This window comes from Aulonocara stuartgranti (genome assembly GCF_965226115.1).
Source record: "Aulonocara stuartgranti genome assembly, chromosome: 5".
Taxonomy (NCBI): Eukaryota; Metazoa; Chordata; class Actinopteri; order Cichliformes; family Cichlidae; genus Aulonocara; species Aulonocara stuartgranti.
In genome coordinates this window covers 25,098,165-25,117,513 of record NC_138943.1, presented here as the reverse complement: position 1 = coordinate 25,117,513, position 19,349 = coordinate 25,098,165, and the positions used below count along the sequence as shown (strand labels likewise).

The 19,349-nt window shown below is 38.7% G+C and overlaps 1 protein-coding gene and 1 long non-coding RNA gene across 4 annotated transcripts in view; one reads left to right on the top strand and one right to left on the bottom strand.

Moving 5' to 3' along the window:
• Positions 1–19,349, top strand: part of cpne5b (copine Vb) — a 137,560-nt gene that overhangs the window by 38,667 nt on the left and 79,544 nt on the right. For 2 of the 3 annotated variants that reach the window (XM_082534788.1, XM_082534787.1), the window contains exons 5-6: positions 7,927–7,966; positions 10,990–11,066. In XM_082534788.1, the coding sequence (XP_082390914.1) occupies positions 7,927–7,966; positions 10,990–11,066 (117 nt within the window). Of the gene's footprint in view, positions 1–5,321; positions 5,871–7,926; positions 7,967–10,989; positions 11,067–19,349 lie in introns of those variants that run through there. The other variant, XM_082534789.1, reaches the window with a different exon arrangement.
• Positions 12,952–14,169, bottom strand: LOC309707452. The gene is made up of 3 exons (XR_014276984.1): positions 14,046–14,169; positions 13,715–13,776; positions 12,952–13,498 (listed from the first exon to the last, which is right to left on the bottom strand). It is a non-coding gene; the product is annotated as an uncharacterized lncRNA (long non-coding RNA).

Here is a 19,349-nt window from a genome sequence, read left to right as displayed (position 1 = left end):
GGCCAAGTTAATGCCATGTTTTTAGGGCCCAAAACAGAGATTGAGATCACCAATTGCCAATAGAAATATATGCATTGTCAACCAGCACACGACATTGAACCTCTTATATGACTTTTGGAAGACTTTCAACATCTGATAAATATGACCAGCACAGTGCTCGTCTTTTGAGTCAAAGCGCGATATGATCAGTGGTGTCAAATGCAACACCGAGATCCAGCGTGATAGCTATAGAGAGGAGTCCATTGTGTGAGGATATGAGAAGATGGTTGATGCTTTTTACCCATGCTTGTCTCTGAGTTATCATGCTCTCTGAATGCTGAATGAAACTCCTAAAAATGGAACCATTATTGCATGCTAATCTAATACAAATAATGAATAAAATGAGTAAAAATAATCATAAATAAAGGGTGTAATGGATATTTGGCAGTAATTGGCCAAAACACCCTTAATCAAGGATTTTTCAATTAGAGATTTGACAGCAATCTTAAACATCTGCAGACTGTTAATAAAGATAAAGTGATCATATTTTGGTATAAGCACATGTTAATTGAGAGCAGTTGTTTGGAAGAAGCAACTGTTAATGTTATTTTTTCCACAAGAGAGATCCAGCCTAAATATGAACACAAATCTAATCTTACAAGTGTTTCTGAATCTGATCTGCTTAATAAGCCCCCAAAACATGTATTAAAAAAACAAAACAAAACAACTATGTAAGAACACGATAATATAATGGATTTCTTTGGTAATATTATCGCATCTGCTTTTAACCTTAAAGTTTTTGGATGGGTCAGATTCCAAAAAGATGCTTTTTGTAATTTGGACACCAGGGCCCCATTTCAGGAAGCCGGTTTAGAAAACTCAGAGTGAAAAACGATACTCAGGGTTGAGTAACCCCGAACTGTCCAACTCGGAATATTCTGTTTCAGAAAGGCTGATAACAATTAGTTCAATCAACGCGGAGTTGCTTTAACCCCAAGTTAAGCGCGCGCACGAGGATACATAAAGCCCTGATTAGTGGAGCACAGATTAAGCGAGTCACCATGGAGACGGAGGGAAAGAAGGCGCGGTCAATGTATCTTACAGCGCTTGAGGCCGAAATTCTGATGGCAGTATATGCCGATAACATGCAAATTCCGCGGAAAAAAAATAACACAGCCTCAGCTGCAAAACAAAGGGAGCATGCATGGCAAAACAAAGCCGACAGAGTCAATGCGTGAGTGTTAATTTAAACATTGATCTAGGGATTTCCACCCATTTAACACGTTATTTTATTATATTTGATTTTATTTTTTATGTTATACATTTGATTTTGTGATGTGATGTGAGCGCAGGTGCAACCCAACAGGCCCCAAATGTTCCTGGCAGCAAGTAAAAATTAAATATAAAAATATAGTCCAAACAGGTAAGGTGTAATTGTATTATGAGCCATAGTGCTTGGTCTGTTTGTCCGATGTAAATCAATTGCAGTTAGAGGCTACATTAATTTTCTTTCTGTAAGCACTTATTGAAATTATCTGAGCACATTACAAGTACATATTTGCTTACTCTGTATGCTCAAATGTGACCCGTTATAGCCAACAGAAAAAAAAAGCGGAGGCCCGAAAAACAGGTGGGGGTCCTCCACCACCACCACTCACAGAGGCTGAGCAGTTGGCTTCCACATTTGTGATAATGTTGGCAGCATCACATATGATCTTCACAGTGCAGAGAACACAAATTAGCATCCATTACTATAATGAAATAATTTGTTAGTTTGAAATGCTACAGGGAACTATGTACCTGCACATTAATGCTGTGGAAAGACTTCCTGTTCACATAGTCTCCTTCATTTACTGAAGGAGCAATGATTGGAATGTGAGTGCCATCTATACAGCCAATCACACCTGGGAACCGTGAAAATAAATGTAAAATTTAAGTAGTAGTTCAAGTATCACCACATCATGAAGTAAGTTTCGTTCATCCTGATACCTGCAATTTTGTGGAATCCCTCGTTGATAAATCTTGTGGGTCTATGACCGGGGAACACCACAAATGAGTACAGGAGACGTTTCAGTGCAACTGTAACATTCCTGACTGCCCGACAGACGGTAGCCTTGGAAACGTGCTCAGCGTCACCAATATTATACAGAAAGCTCCCGTTTGCAAAAAACCGAAGTGCAATACAAATAATATGTAATGAACTGAGAGGATGTCCGCGATGTGTCACATGAGCAATATTAGGCCTGAGGATGTTATTCAAATAAATTATAGATTGTGCTGAGAAACGGTAACGTTCACACAGGAAATCATCAGGAAATGATAAAATGTCCGAACGCGCTCTAATCACTCTCTCCCGGCGGAGAGCTCTGCGGAGAATTTGGGCTTCAACATCTACTGGCTCTTCAAAGAAGGGACACGCCATGTCTGACACTTCCTACAGTCAGGTTTCCGACAAAGAGGCGGAGAAGGTCAGGGTTAGTTGAAGTAACCCTGCTAGGGGGCAGGTTAGCTTCACGGAGTGTGTCGTCATAGTAACTCACTCAGAATTTACCTAAACTCGCTTTGTGAAACCGAAAACCCAGAGTTTTCGTTAACTCAGCGTATACTTACTCAGAGTTTGCACTAAACCGGCTTCCTGAAACAGGGCCCAGGAATGCCTCCTCAGGTTTTAATGCAGTTTGTTTAACTCTTTTATGGTTTAAATTGATTTAAATTTGAAACAACAAATCTGTCAAATCTCTTTGAGCAGCGTGACGCTCTAAATCTGTCCCACCCTATGCTGTCAAAGACAGTTGCAGCTCACCAAGAGAAAGTCTTGCGTGCTGTTTATTCAACATATTACTCAGTAATTGTATTTGATTTGATCTCCAGGCAAACGGGATCCATTGTTTCATCACACGTTTAATCCTGGGACATCACATATGTCCCTTTTCCCTTTTATTGCTTTATATTCACATGCAAATCAGATCAGGTCCACCACTCAGGTCCTATTGTCTGTAGTCAAACCCCTTTCCAATTACTCAGCACAACAAATAACAACATCTGAAATGACACTAAGATCTCGGTTCTTTTCATCTCTCCTCATTCTGATTTCACACATAACTTTGTTTTTCTTCTCTCTTGATGCTCAGTCACCTCCAGAGGTGGGTCGAGTATCCAAAAATTGTACTCAAGTAAGAATAGCATTACTTTAAAATATTATTACTCAAGTAAAAGTGAAAAGTAGTCTTCAAAAATGTTACTCAAGTAAGAGTAAAAAAGTACTTGGTGAAAAGACTACTCAAGTAGTATGGGCTCAAAATGTGGTCATAAATATTTTGTACTTGTAAAAAAGATTTGTATGTGTAAAAAAGATTTGTGTGCGTAAAAAAGATTTGTGTGTGCGTAAAAAAGATTTGTATGTGTAAAAAAGATTTGTGTGCGTAAAAAAGATTTGTGTGCGTAAAAAAGATTTGTATGTGTAAAAAAGATTTGTGTGTGCGTAAAAAAGATTTGTGTGTGGACTTAGAAAAAAAACCCCTGCAAGTTACAAGTACGGATTTTTGACCCTATTTTTCTTCCTTTCATCTGATTGGTCAATGTCATGTCAATCACAAATGTAACAATCCAATCAGAGAACAGATGGGTTTGGCTGTCGGAGGGGCGCTGTTTTGAACTGCAGGTCCTTGAAGGGTGATACCGTTTGAAGCTGGAGGATCGCTATATAAATATCCGATAGCAGCTAGGTCCCCTAACTTTCAGTAGCTGTTGAAAGGAAAAAGTTGTGGTATATCAGTGGTTAGAAATAACATTATTACTTTAGGATTAGTTTAACACAAAGTCAGGGCTGACCAGGGACCATTGCTGTGAGTCACAGCGCAGCATAAAAGTCCTTTCACATCGGATGCAGGATACGCTGCTAATGCTAACTGCTAACTAAAAGCAAAGGATCCAGAATTTGTTACGCTGGCTGCTGGGCTCTGTGGGTTTTTGCAGCTGCTCTACCTGTACTAGATGCACCTGCTCCTTGTCTTTTCTATCTCTGACTTTATGTCCTCTACAAGAGTTTGTTTTTTTTGCTAGTTCTTCAAATGTTCAATAAAAACATGTATGCTAATTCATAACAAAGAAAGCTTTGTAATGAAGACTGTCATTTCCAAAACACTGCCCGCCCCCACCCCGCGGTCCGCAGCGCTGTTGAAAAGGCTGTGGAAGTCCCTGTATTAAACACGTAGACCTGTGACATAAAAATCACCAAACTCGGACGACCACAGACTGTTTTCCTTCGTGGTGATGAAGGAAAACGCTGGGTTGGCATGTAAAAGGGCATTTATTCCCTTCAAAGACCTGCAGTTCAAAAAAAGCGCCCCTCGACAGCCAAACCCATCTGTTCTCTGATTGGATTGTTACATTTGTGATTGACATGACATTGACCAATCAGATGAAGGGAAGAAAAATAGGGTCAAAAATCCGTACTTGTAACTTGCAGGGGTTTTTTTTCTAAGTCCACACACAAATCTTTTTTACGCACATACAAATCTTTTTTACGCACACACAAATCTTTTTTACGCACACACAAATCTTTTTTACGCACACACAAATCTTTTTTACGCACACACAAATCTTTTTTACGCACACAAATCTTTTTTACACATACAAATCTTTTTTACGCACACACAAATTCTTTTTACACATACAAATCTTTTTTACGCACACACAAATCTTTTTTACACATACAAATCTTTTTTAGTACAAAATATTTATGACCACATTTTGAGCCCATAAAGTATCAGAATCAGAATCAGAATACTTTATTGATCCCTGGGGGAAATTATTTTTTGTTACAGTGCTCCATTTTAAACCAACATTAAGACAAGACAGACAATACGCTAACTAAGAATAGTACACTATATACATATATATACATACATACATACATAAGTCACTTATAAATAAATATTTGGAAAAGAAACATGTGTAGTTGTAGCAGCAAACAGTGTGTTAAGTGGATGCGTTGTACAGGGAGATGGCCACAGGCAGGAATGATTTCCTGTGTCGTTCAGTGGTGCTTTTCGGTAATCTCAGTCTCTCACTGAACGAGCTCCTGTGACTGACCAACATGTCATGGAGTGGGTGGGAGGTGTTATCCAACATTGTCTTTATCTTGGACAGCATCCGCCTCTCCGACACCAAGTAGCGAGTAACTGTTTGAAATGTCCGATTTATTTTATAAATAAATGCTATCAGACAAACAAAAATAAATAAATATACAAATTTTAGTATTTTCAAAAGGAATATATGTAAAAAGATCAATAAATTTTTTTTCCAGATTTCAGTTTTTCACAACATAAAGCTTTTTTCACCAATACCTACAGTAAATAATATAAATATATAAACAGTGCAAACAATTTCCAGTGACAAGATATGCTGTAAACTTTATATTAATTTTTGCTCCAAATGGCACAGCAGCCTCAGAGAAAACATTAGAACGAGGTATCTTCATCATATGTACATACAAGGCAGCTCAGTTTACCATAAGTTGTATGGGTGTGCATCTATTTCTGCATATTTAGCAAAAATGTGCCATTTCTTCACTTAGTGAGGTGATGGTTAAGCTTCAGCAGCAGTTTGCTCTCAAGGTTCTTGCTGTGAAGCTGTCATTGTTTAGCAGTGAACAGGAGTCCTGCATGACTGAGAAGTCCTTCACAAGCTCCAGATGCATGAAGGGCTGTATTGATTTTGATCGACAGCTTCTTGATGTTAGGAACGCCATGCAATAGATCCACACCTCCAGTGAATGGACATGAAAGGTACCTCTCCAGCCCTGCTTCTGGCTTTCCTGACCCCATGGATCCATCATCTTAGTCGGTTAGGCTGCTGTTTGCCCTGGCCTCATCCAGCTCTGTGTCGAGGTGATGTCTGATGAAGTTGAGACCCGTGAAAGGTGTATGGTTTTCAAAAGAATTGGGTCTGGTCATTATAGTGCAGTATACACTGCCAAGCTGCAGATGTTTGGCAAGAAGATTTGATCACACTGGAGATGTTTTTTACTAACTCTTGTAGAAAAACAAAATCCTGTCATTCATATCCCGCACAAACAGTTTGCAATGAATTCTAGATTAAGTTTAAAATAAGAATGTGTGCAAGGCTAAGCAGTGCTAGCCAATAGATCCTCCTGTTTGGCTGTTACTCTGGGAAAAGACGAGAAAGACATTGATGGAAGCCGTGACGGGAGCTGCGATGTGGCCTATATAATATTTATATTGTACGAACGTGATAATTCTGTATATTGTAATAATGTGATATTATATTGTTCAAACGTGAAAGGTATATTGTACTAACATGATAGTATATTGTTCTAACAATAGTATATTGTTAGAACAATATACTTTTCTATTTTTCTTTTGGCTGGGTGGCAGCTCTACGCTTCCGTACGACGCTACCGTATCCAAGGCTTTTCAGTGTGGCCTCACAAAATTGTGACGACTACAACAACCATGAAAAGAGTTGGATGGACATTGCTGCTCAATTGCAGCTGTCTGGTCAATGTTTTCCATTAGTAATTTAGCAAAGTTGATGGTGGTGGTGGTGTGTGAGTGAGTGAAAGACAGAGAGAGGGAGAGCGAGAGACAGATTTTGTATGATAAGCTTCATGTTATGGACGCACAGTTTGAGCACTCAAGTCGCATCAGAGCATCAGGCCGTATAGTGTGAGACCCTGCATCGTGACCTTTGAACTTCTAACCCCTGCGATTCAATTGTACAGTTTGAGCAGGAGCTGAATAATGCGACTGGAAAAAAATCGCACAGTGTTTGCCCAGCTTAATGCAGACTGTTTAAACTAAACAAGCTGTTGTTTCACATAATAAATTCTGCCAGCCGCAGTATTGCCTTCTGTTTTAACAGTTAAAGCAGTAGAGACGAGCTGTTTGCATGTGCGTTGAACTCCAGCGTCATTAACGAGGCTAGCTGTTAGCTTATAGCTCACGCTAGCTAACCAGCGAGCAGTTAAAAAGACAGCTGAAGCTGTACAAAACACCCACAAACTTGTCTCACTACAACGTAGCGCCGAAAATATGACTCGCAGCTTGAGCTCGACACAGCTGCTGTAACATAAGGCTGGCATCCAGCTAACCACAGCTAAGAAGATATTTAGAGAAAACTTACCGTTTCCTCAGGTTACACGAGCTGAGTTTTTTCACGCTGAAAAGTTAGTTTGTTTTGGCTCTCACTGAAGACACTGACACTGAAGACATAGCTGTTCTTTTGTACTGCTTTTAAGCGAAACGTTCTTTGTATATGAGGCCAAGGGTGTTCATCCTCTTCAGCTCTAGCGTAGACGGCTCCGCTATGTTTTCATGTTTCTTCTTTCGTGTGTCCGCTACTTTGAAACGTTTGGGCCGCACTGCCCGCCACAGTTTCAAACTGGTCATGTGACTGCATGGCCACATCTCATTGGTAAAAAAGTTACCGGAAACTCCACTGGCGGCATGTTATCTAATGTGTTAAACTAATTATTTTTTAAAAAGTAATGAGTTGAATTTTGCAAATGTAGCGGAGTAAAAGTCCCGTTTCTTCTTCACAAATGTACTCAAGTAAAAGTAAAAAGTATTGTGCAAAAAAGGTACTTTAAAAGTACATTTTTTTCAAAAACGTACTCAAGTAAATGTAACGGAGTAAATGTAACTCGTTACTACCCACCTCTGCTCACCTCACTAAACACTGCAGTTTTCAGTGCAGCACATTTAAGTGTCACCTTATATTGTTTTCTTTTAGCTCTTTCCCTGTGCTTTATTTCTTTGTAATCCATGCACTGCACCAATTATAATGACTATCTCCTGCTTCCTTCCGTTTCTTCAACTTGATAAACAAAAAGATACAAAGATTTTTGTTCGAAAACCTTCCTGCAATGTCACATCGGTCAAATGTATAAAGTAAGGCTTTTGTTTTCATTTTGCTTCCTTTCAGGTATGATGTTGACTCCAAAAGCCCCGACCTGTCCAAACACGTGAGTACTCACAGCTATTTTAAACCTTGAACCACAGATAAATGGAGATCAGTCTTGGGTAAAATCTGAATTATTGGCTTGAATTGCTGTGGAGAAAATTCCTCCATGTAAACATTTAAATATGGTGTTTGACAAAATGGAAGATAGTAAAAATTCCTTTTATCAGTGGTTTAATGTTGCTTGTTTTAATTAGTTTGTCGCCTGCTGCATGTTTTTAGGGTGGAATAAAGCAAACCCCATCTATTGCCTGATCACATAAGTATCCAAATACAGAGTTTTTATTTGTTCTCTTTTATTCACAGTGCTATTGTTTTTAGATATGCAGTCATATACTGTACTTATATTTCGTATGTAAATGTACAGTTTAAATGTCTACTTGATCAGCAACTGGTTCTTTCATCGTCTTTTTTTATTGGTTTTACTGGCACTGTAGTAATGGATAGTATGTAACACCATAATATACGTTCATGTAGAAAAAAGGATTACGTAATGCTTTTAACCATTAGTTTCCATTTAAAGCAATGCATCACATTATTTTTGTTCTTAATCATTTCTGGGGGGGAAAAACAAATTTTTTTTACTCATGACCGGAAACTATGGTGACAGAAAAGCATTGAAAATGTCAAAATAATCAGCGCGGGTGATTATTTGGTGTATTTGGATAAGTGAGGTTTGCGTTTTTCCATCACTTGCTTTAACTGTTCCTCTGTTGGGGTTTGGATTTTACTTTTGTGGCACAGCATGTTGTCGTCTTTCGGGTCCCACTTCCCCATTTTGAACAGTGCCAGGAGTGCTAGGTATTTGATATGGTGTTGTGTGCTGGTATATGATGTGCTCTGTTGTTATTGTTGTTGTTGTTGTTGTTGTTGTTGCTGCTGCCGCCCAACTTTTCTGGAAGCCCGCAGAACTCAACGTAGGTCCCAACATCTCTCTCACTTCTAACACTGCATGGCTGCTGTTTCACATGAATGAGCCGTCTCTCAGGAGAAAAGAAGGCGCCACTGATCACAATAAAAACAACTGAGAGCCAAGTCAAGCCATTTGCACAGCTCTTGTTACTGGCCACAGTAATTTCAGTGGAAGTATGTAGTTTTTGTGCCTTTCGAATGTTTTATTCAACGCCATCGAGATGATCAGGTTTCCAGGCTCTTATGGGCTGCATTGAGTGGAATTAATTGGCTCAAAAAAAACCTAGAGACTCATTGAAATCAATCACTCTATAGCCCAATAAATTATTTAACGATCCCAGTCTGTCGAGGTCAATATTAAGGACTTTTGCCCCACATCCTGCCTCTGATAAGTTCAGGAAAGACTATGCTGAAAAATACACAATGAGATTCTTTGCAGAAAAACTTGGGAGTCTGATGAAGTAGATCAGTGCCGGCTGACACTGAGAGACTTCGTCCACAGACATGATGAGCTAGAGTCATAACTGTGTTCAATCATGTTTCTGGCCATTACACACGGGTCACTGAATGCCTCCTTCTTATCCCATCATGTGTAATACCTCACGGTTCATTAAATGAGTGGTTTACATCAGGTTGGTTGGAGCATATTCTGAGTGGGTTACAATAATTTCTGATGACGGGTTAAATTCAAATACTTTGAAATATGTCTCTACTTTGTTTTGAAGTTGAGGGACTCAAAGTACAGGTAGGCTCTTTTAATAGTATTCTCCTTCAGCTCAGATTATTATTATTATCCATCGAGTCTTCCCCTTTGTTTTACAATTTGTATTAAGATTTTGGTTATGTGGTTACCCAGCAAATATGGTTGAAACCCTGACGTTATCTGGGGCGATCGTGACTCAAGAGTTGGGAGTTCGCCTTGTAATTGGAAGGTTGCCGGTTCGAGCCCGGCTCGGACAGTCTCGTCGTTGTGTCCTTGGGCAAGACACTTCACCCGTTGCCTACTGGTGGTGGTCAGAGGGCCCAGTGGTGCCAGTGTCCAGCAGCCTCGCCTCTGTCAGTGCGCCCCAGGGTGGCTGTGGCTACAATGTAGCTTGCCATCACCAGTGTGTGAATGGGTGTGTGGATGACTGGTTGTGTAAAGCGCTTTGGGGTCCTTAGGGACTAGAAAAGCGCTATACAAATACAGGCCATTTACAGGCCATTTATCTCTGTGGTTAGAAGTGGAAACAGTATCACAGCAAAAACTGAACTGTAGAACTGTTGATGTTTTTTCTATGTTGGACAGAGGTCTGGTCAGATGAGCTCTTACAAAGTGAGAAATGTAGAATCAATTATCGCAAAGAAGCAATTAATATGGTTAGTTCACGGCTTTGAAACAACCACACAATGGATTCTCCATGTACTCGTGCTAGTTTTATTGGATCTGTTGAGATGTGCTTTTTTAAAAACGTTTTGTCTTTTGCTGTGTAACCACGTTATACTGTTATCTCACGTCTGTTGACAGGTGGGATGGATGGAAAAAATTCACGGTGCTGTTAAGTTGCCTATGTGTGAAACAGACCTGATTTTAGTGGAAAACATTTTGACCATTGCATTAACCCAGTATGCAATCATGCATACGTAGCCTACTGGATTACTTGGGTTCAGTTCTATAAACCAGCTTCACACCAGCAATGGACATGATAACACAACGTCACATCATTTAGCACATCACAGTAATATCACCTTTTATGAAACGCATCGTATCAGTTGTATTTTAAGTGTAGCAAATACAGTACTTCTCGTGATGATCACTTTCATCACTTCTCCAAGGTTTTTTTTTTCCTTTTTAGCAGAAGATGTTCCCACTAAAAATGAAATAGTTTGCTGATGTAAACTGTGTATGGACGGCCAAATGTTAACTTTGACCTTGCGAATGAGCATGAGTGAACAAGCTTCAGTGAATTTATCAAATTCTTGAATTTGCATGAACGATCCAGTGGTACGAGATCTGGTGGAACATCCTGAGGTTAATCTGACTTGATCTGTAGACTTTCTGTTTCACGTCTACAATCCCGCCCTTCTTTTTTTCCTTTCATCTTCTATTTTTCTTCCTTCCTTTCTTCCCTGCAGGACTTTTTGGGTCAGATGTTCTGTACTCTTGGCGAGATTGTTGGATCGCCAGCCAGTCGACTGGAGAAACCACTGGGGTGAGTAGGAGTTCAAGCCAATTTTCGCAAAGGCAAAATGCCCCCTGACTCCAAATGTGATTGAGGAACACTAGACAGTGCTAAGAGGGGAGAAAGGGGAGAAAAAATGACTTTGACACAAATGCAATTACTTATCTCAGTTCCGAGTTTGGGTCAATAACGCTCTTTCGGGAGCTTCATACCTGCATATCTGGTTTAGGCATCTTCACAGGTATGAACATAACATTTAAATAACAACATACAGACTAGATCCAGCTTGGCATTTCTGATGCTTTTCTAAGAAAGTGATTGCAGAAAATCACATAAATGGGTTCTTACAAAATGTGTCCATTAGACGAACTTGGATGTCAGTTGACTGCCAGCACATGGCACTGTAGCATGTTGCAATAATAAATAGTTTGTCTGGTACTGACTGAAAATAAGATGAATTCATTGATGTAAGTTTTGTCTCCTTTAAAAAATGCTAGTGAAGCATTAGCTTGCGTGTTTCTCAGAAGCTTTACATCAGCTGCGAGGAGATTATTAAAGTACAAAGTTATAAAGGACTGAGAGATGTGTATAAATAGACTAGAGGAGGTGCTAATTTAGTAGAAAAGACACTGACTTAGGGCCAGAAAGAACGTGAGGTAAAAAGAGAAATCACAAGAGGGGGCGGATGATGGGAAAAAAGGCAAAGACACAGGGGCGGTTTAGAAGGAGACGTCGGTAAAGACACAAACCAGACAAGAAAGGAGAGTGTGTGTGAGTGTGCCGGTGGTGTCTGGTGGGGTGGAAGAGGTGGGTGGGGGCCAACACCCACATCCTACAGATGTTATCCACTGATAATTATTGTCATTAAAGAAAAGGGAATCGAGTAGAGCAAAATTACCTAAATTACTGCTCATCTCCTCAGCTTGTGCTCTCACACTAGCCGAGGAAAATGTAGTGTTAATGGGGTATCCTGTTATCTGTCTTTCTATATCTATCAACCATCATCATCACCAGTCTGCCGGGCTATTGTGCATTCAGGCAAAGTTGTTCAAATGCTGCTTTCAGTACAATGTGCTGGTTCTTACATCTGAATGTGTTACCCTGGAGAGCAGGGGCGGTTCTAGGATCAGAACTTTGGGGGTGCTGAGCACCCAGAGAGCTGCCCAGCCAGGCAAGATAAACCTGTCTCTGTCAGTCCCTGCATCCTTAAATATTGTCCCGAGTTCTCTCTGACTGTCTCCTTGGTGCACTTAAACCCCTGTTCCTCCCTGTCCTCATCATCTGTTATCTTCGCCTCCGTTATCAGTCATCATAATTTTACCATCTCTGTGCAAGTCTGCAAATTTCTTTATTAAATCATAAGATTCTTAAATTCATCAAGTCTCTCTGTCCCTGGGTCCTCATCACAAAACATGACATCACTGTTTTGTACATTTTAACACAATTTAATCCCCACATTTGTGAAAGAAAAGCAAAACACTTTTTTGAAAAGTCTGTAACAAAACCATCAAATCTGATAAGGGTTATTTAAATGCTGCAAAAGAAGAATGGATTGGGATAGAAAAAAATACATATCCTAACCTTAATTACTGGGGGAGAATAATGAATGATGCTCATTGTGAGTAAAAAGTAAACTGAGTGCATTTTTTGGACAGATATTCACTTTTAATGTGTATGTATAATATAATACAAATACATAAAAAACACTCCCAAAACAGAATAAATTATTACAAATAAATTATTACAAAATATTAATAAAAACTATAAAAATGGAGGCAACTTTGCCTGTGGTAGAATGTATACAATGTATGAAAAAAATCTTTATTGCAGAAACTAATTTAATAATACTAATTTTGTGTTGTAAGATTTATGACTTTCATGCTTTCATAGCGGTACTTAGGAGAGCTCGACATTTTTCTCAGGTGGTACACACTGTAAAATGTTTGAGAAACACTGATAAGTTAAGTGTATGTGTGCTTTTGGAAAACATTTAAAGCTGCTGTACAGAATCTTTGAAACAAGCTTAAAACATTTTTAGAATATAAACAGAGCATCTGCTTCTCTTTAAAGCTCCTCACTCCACCAGGGCTGTTTGGCACTTTCTGATAGAGTGCAAATGTAATGTATGTACTGCGGCTGAGGTTTTAGTAGAGTTGTGGCTGAACCACATAAAAATATATCATTAATTTTAATCTCCCCAATCAATGATAATGTTATGTTGGAATGTTGTTAAAGAGGGTCAAAAATGTTTCAACCCAGTTTGTTTTGCAGATTCTGTATAGCAGCTTTAATATAGGGAGGACACAACTTCCAGATTGTGTGAGTAAAATCAGGTTTTTTCTCTTTGTCAGTTTAACAGTTTCTGTTGTGCCTGTCACTGTTCCCTGTCTGTTTTCTTACCTGGTTCTTCCTGACCTTGTACTTTCTCCTCATGTTCCCTCTTTCCTCTCTCCCTCTTTGGACTGACAATCATACACAAATAGATTGTATTCAATTAGATGAAAAATTACATTAATATGAAAAAAATTCTAATAAGATCACTAACAAAAAGTCTTCTCTCAGTCTACTTTCAACAAAAAGGCAAATAACCACATGAACATCTAATAAAAGATATAAACATTGAAACACTGATCCAACATTATTCTTGAATGACGGATCATTTGATTTTACACTTTTACCTGAATGTGGCTCCTTTTTTTGGAAAAACTTCCTTATATCCATTATGAACCTGGCTGTCTCTCTGTACACACACACACACACACACACACACCAGGAGTTTATAAGGTTAATGGGCATTCAGTCAGTTAGCTAGTTAGTATCCATTTCAAACAGGACAGTGGTAACCAAAAGTAGGCTGCGGACAATTTTAAGTTTTAGATTTTAAATAGGCTGTATACATTTCAATGGGAGCAACAGGACGGTCAAATGTCGCTGATTTTACTACAGAGCAGGACGGATTGTAGGGTAGCTAACATTGTCGGAAAACACGTTTTCAACACTGCAGGTTACCTGGTGTAATGCTTTTCAGCTAAAAAGAAACATGGTCTGACTCCTACCTAACTATATAAAGAGTAACTGAAGGTTAAATGCAGCTAATATGTCCTGTTTTAAGCCAGGCACTTAAACCTCCACTCCGCTGTGTCTCAGCCACCATCTCTGGCAGCAACGGCGCTAGAGCCAGAGTAGGGGAGAGCTGGAACAAACCATTTTGGGAGGGGGGGGTTATCTATACTTTTGTTGTTAAAATGTTACGTCTCAAACAAGTACAGTACTGTATGCTTTTTATATTTTTAGTAATGTGTCACACAAAGAGCAAATATTGTCAAAAAAAGTAAGAAATCTTTGGGGGTGCTTTGATTCCTTTTGGGGGTGCTTAAGCACCCCTAAAAATGGGCTAAAATCGCCCCTGCTGGAGAGCATTAAGACAGAACATCTGAATACCGATTAGTGATGGGTCGTTCGCGAACGAAAAGGCTCTTAGAGCCGGCTCTTTGACGTGAACGACGCGAGCCGGCTCCTTATCGCGAGCCGTCACGTGGGTTTTTTTTTTTCTTTTTCTCAGCCTCTCTCTCGCACTTTTTTCCGCTTCACTCTGCACGCGAGCCTTGTGCTTTACGCTGGGCAGAGGGGGGGAGGGGCGGTAGTTACACTCAGTAGCACAGGAACAGAGACAGAGAGAGAGAAAGAGAGGCAGGGACAACAACATAAGAAAGGTATAGTAATCATCCACAACTATTTTCGGTTGCAGATGATAAAGGATTCAGAAAGTTTATTCATGCAGGTCCATATGACAGAGAATGTGCATCTTCTGTTTGTTTTCATATTATAATTTATATTTAATTGTGTTGTGGTTTGCAGTGTTTTGTGTTCTTTTCACTTTAAATTTGTAAAAGGAAAAAGCTGAAAATTTAAATAGTTAAAACTTGAAATGTGAATAGTTGATTTTTGTATTATATGATTTATTTATTACATTTTATATGAAGTGAATAAATAAAAGTATATTTACGGTGGCCCCTAGAGACAAAGCACATACAAACTTCAAATCACGTACGAACTCTGAAGCATGTACAAACTCCAAAACACGTAAAAACACGTACAAACTCCAAAACACGTACAAACTCCGAAGCACGTAAAAACTCAGAAGCATATAAAAACTCAAAACACGTACAAAAGACAACAGAAGTGCTCCAGGATGCTGGGCACAGTGTTGAGCCTTTGTTATCTTGTGGCTACACAAGCCAGCAAGTACCAACGACCGGATTTGGTGTGTGGTAATAACAGGTAAATGAACTTTTTAAAAAATTATTTGAATATATATGAGTGCCTGTGTATAAATACACAAACAATACACACATGCTTTCAATTGTGTAATTTAAGTGATCTAGTAGCTCTGCTTTGGAAGTTCAGTTCATGCTAGAAATGTGTTTTGGAGTTTGTACGTGTTTTGTCTCTAGGGGCCACCGCATATATTTATATATAAACATATATAAATAAAACCACTTTTTTTTACGTTAGTAATTCCTTTTGTGCATAATTTTATATTATTGTTAATAATAAATTAATTAAAGCAACAAAACAACCTGAAGAGCCGGTTCGGAGCCGAAAGAGCCGGCTCTTTCTAGTGAGCCGAACCGAAAGAGCCGGATCTCTAAAAAGAGCCGGAAATCCCATCACTAATACCGATATTTAACTGGTAAATATAAAAAATGATTACCATGTTCCTGCACTGGCGAACCTGACATGACTTTCACTTTCACTTAAAAAACAAACAAACAAAAAATTAAATCTTTGTAAGCTGATTTTTAAATTAGTGTTTTAGGGGTTTTGAACCGATTTATTATTTATTATTCATTAAGTTGTTAGATTGTGTCCATCATAATCATCGAATTACTTTTATTTCTACTTGTGTTTTCTACCAGACTTTGCGTTTGCAGTTATCTGCTGTAACATTAAAACTACCTGCCCAGCGCTTTGTAGGTCACCCATGAAAGCATGTAGAACAGTAAAGACATGCCTTGAGATATTTATGATGATTTCAATGAAGTAAAAATTTAAAGAGAACCCAGTGCAGGCTCGTCTAAAATCCCTGCTTGTGTAGATCTTTGTATCAAACAAATGCTGACCAGTAAAAACAGATTCAGGAACAGATGGTTTGTGCTGACATGTTTAAAAGAACAAAGATTGTTAGAAATGTGCTGTCATTAAAAAAAAAAAGGTCTGCAACAAGTGTTTCTTTTTCTGGGATTTCGCCTCTTTTTCTGGTAATGTGACAAACTGTTGTTCAAATGCAGGAACACATGTGGACATACAAATCACCAGGCTGGTATACTTTAGTGCAAAGATTTCCATACAGGTCTTATTTAAGAGTAATATCTATGTTTTACAATCCAAGTCTCTGTCTCTGTTCTCTTCATGACATCCATTATTAAATAAAATGCCCGTCAATGCCAATATTTCTACCAGCAACATAGGGGACGTGCTGTTGATAGACAGACTTGTCACACACAGCTGTGGCTACAACTGTAGCTTGCCTCCACCAGTGTGTGAATGTGAGAGTGAATGAATAGTGGAATTGTAAAGTGCTTTGGGTGCCTAGAAAAGCGCTATATAAATGCAATCCATTATAATTTGTGCAGTGAACTTTACACTGAATGTCTTGTGTCTTTAATACATAATACGAAAGAGGGCTCGGTTGTGTCGGCACACCTGTGATGATGAAAGTTGCAAAACTGTTACCAAACCATTTCCGACTGTGTGTTTATGCGTTCTCTCTATCCTTGGTTCACATTTTCCACTGAAGTTGCCGGCTCATGGGGGGGCTTTAGCAAATATAATTTGCCCTGAAAGTCTATATTGAGAGCATAGAGATTACTAATGTTATTAGAAATTTAATATCGAGCCATGTCTATCTGTAGTGGGAATATGTATGGCATGTTTAGAAAAGGAAATGGAGTATTTGCCAAACCATTCATTTTTACTTTGAGACATTCTGCAGCTGCGAGATAAAGGAAGTGCTTGCCAAATTTCATTTTTACGACAGCCTTTAATCTTTCTTTAAAGGCTGCAAAATAAAAGCTCCGCTGGAAACCAAAACAAAAATAATTACATCAACCTTTCACCATTCATGGCGTATGTAGGGCAAGCCTGTTTTTAACATGGTGAAAGCCGGCATACCAGTGTAACTCTGGGATAGTACATGAGGAGTTTGTTCTGGCTTGTAATGACTGATCACTGGTTTCTGGCTGACTCTGATTCAGATTTTGGGATCACTTTAATTCAGTGCTCTTACTTAGTCAATATGCAGTAAACAATACCCTTAAATGCCATTCCCGTGAGATATTAAACACCTGTATGATTATGTGCAGGACACAAAGGTTAGCTTATACAAAGGATTTAAAGTGATTAGCAACTTTTCACTGCAAGTTATAGATAACAGGCTGAGTTGCTGCTTCTTTTAATAGCTTCCATGGGGTTGAGTTTGTAATGTGGAGGAACAGTAAAAACACAGAGTTTAAATGAGCATGTACATATACACATTCACACACAAAGTGTTGCATTTCCCTGGCAGATATACTCGCGACTGAAATTTGGTTTCATGTTTCTGTTGAGTAATGAAGAGTGATTCATATTTCATTGCTTGAAAAATGTCCAAACATTTGGAAAAACATTTGGAAAAAAAAATCAGGGAATGTTTTAGAATATTGCTTTTGTTTTTCATGTTTCAGTACGCTGTTTCGCTTTTCACCTGCAAATGCAAAGTATCTAATATGGTGTAAGTCGGAGAAGTAAATCTCTATACATATCTACTTCTATGTGTTTGTGTCACATATGTACATAAATCTGCTTCTTTATAAATTCTGCAATACCATAAAGTACAAATAAGATCACATTAAAATGCATAACTTAATTTTAGTCCTTTCTTTCAGCCTCTAAACGTATACTGTCCTTCATATGCAAATGTGTGCACAGACTTGAAAACACACATGAAAAAACAGGCATGTTTTATTTATTTATTTATTTCATAGATCCTGAGCATAAATGGCACACAAATTAATAAGTGTATTTTATTCTTGTCCCCTGTCTTGTGCTCTCTTTTCTCTGGCTAATTGTAATGGCTTTAATCTTCCTGAAATTAGTGCTTATTTAATTAGGCAGCAGCCATTGTGATTTTCATTATATTAAAAAAAGAGAATAGAAAAAAAGCTCCTGATGGCAGAGAGAGCGAGAGAGACAGCGACACGCACACACACAGAGGGAAGGAAAAATTAATGACCAGGGACAGAAACACAGACGCTGATGAAAACACTCAAAACAACCTATAATTGCTTGTCTGATTCTACACAACACGAGTCGCTGTCTTAGAAAAAAGTGAGAAAGGCAGAGGGAGTTAGATAATATTCACTCAATATGTTTAGGATGATGCTTTCATTACACATGTTCTTCTTTCTGTAAAATCTACCCATGAGACTATCTATCCATCAACCCATTATAAATGCAGACCTGTATTTAACAGATGCTAAAGATGTCAAAATCCCTTCACAGCTCCACTCTGTTCTCAGGGGTATTGGTGTCAGCAGAGGCCTCCACTTTAATTGATTTTGCTGCTACTTGTTTGTAAGAGACTTTGTATTCAGGTGTCACGGTCTTGAGCAGGATGAATTTTATTGTAAGACACCGAGTAATTAGCACTGCTAGTAATTAATTCATCAGCTTGTGTGGCCTCAAAGCCTCTTGTCAGGTGCTGTTTAGTGCACTGTGTGATTTGCACATTCCCTTTGAATGTGAATTGTGTCACTGTCCAAATACTGTGCTTCACCTGTTACATAATACTCAATACATCCTATTTGAATCACTAGACTTCAGCTAAAAACACGACTAACTAAAAAGTTGTGTTGAAATGACAAAAGACTGGCAACACACACGGCCAACAGTGTGGCTAAAAACCGGCCACGTACCTAGTATGCCATATAAATTACTTTTGATTTAAAGTTTGCAGATTGCTGTTTCAAACTATACATTTACATATAACATTTGTACAAATATATTTTCACCATCTCTCTCCGAACTCATTTCCATCTCACGCTCACTTCAAGCATGAACTGTTTCAGGGTTTTAACTCATGGAAACATGGATAAACATGCTTGTTTATTCCCGATATTGTTGCAGTTACCTATTGCCAGCAGATTAGACAAGTGACCATGCTGTGTCTTTAGCTGACAACGAGCCAGCTAAATAACAATGGCTGGTTATACGCTAACGTTATGTGAGCTAATGTTAGCCTTGAGTGTTCTAAAACTCAGACTCTCTCTGCTA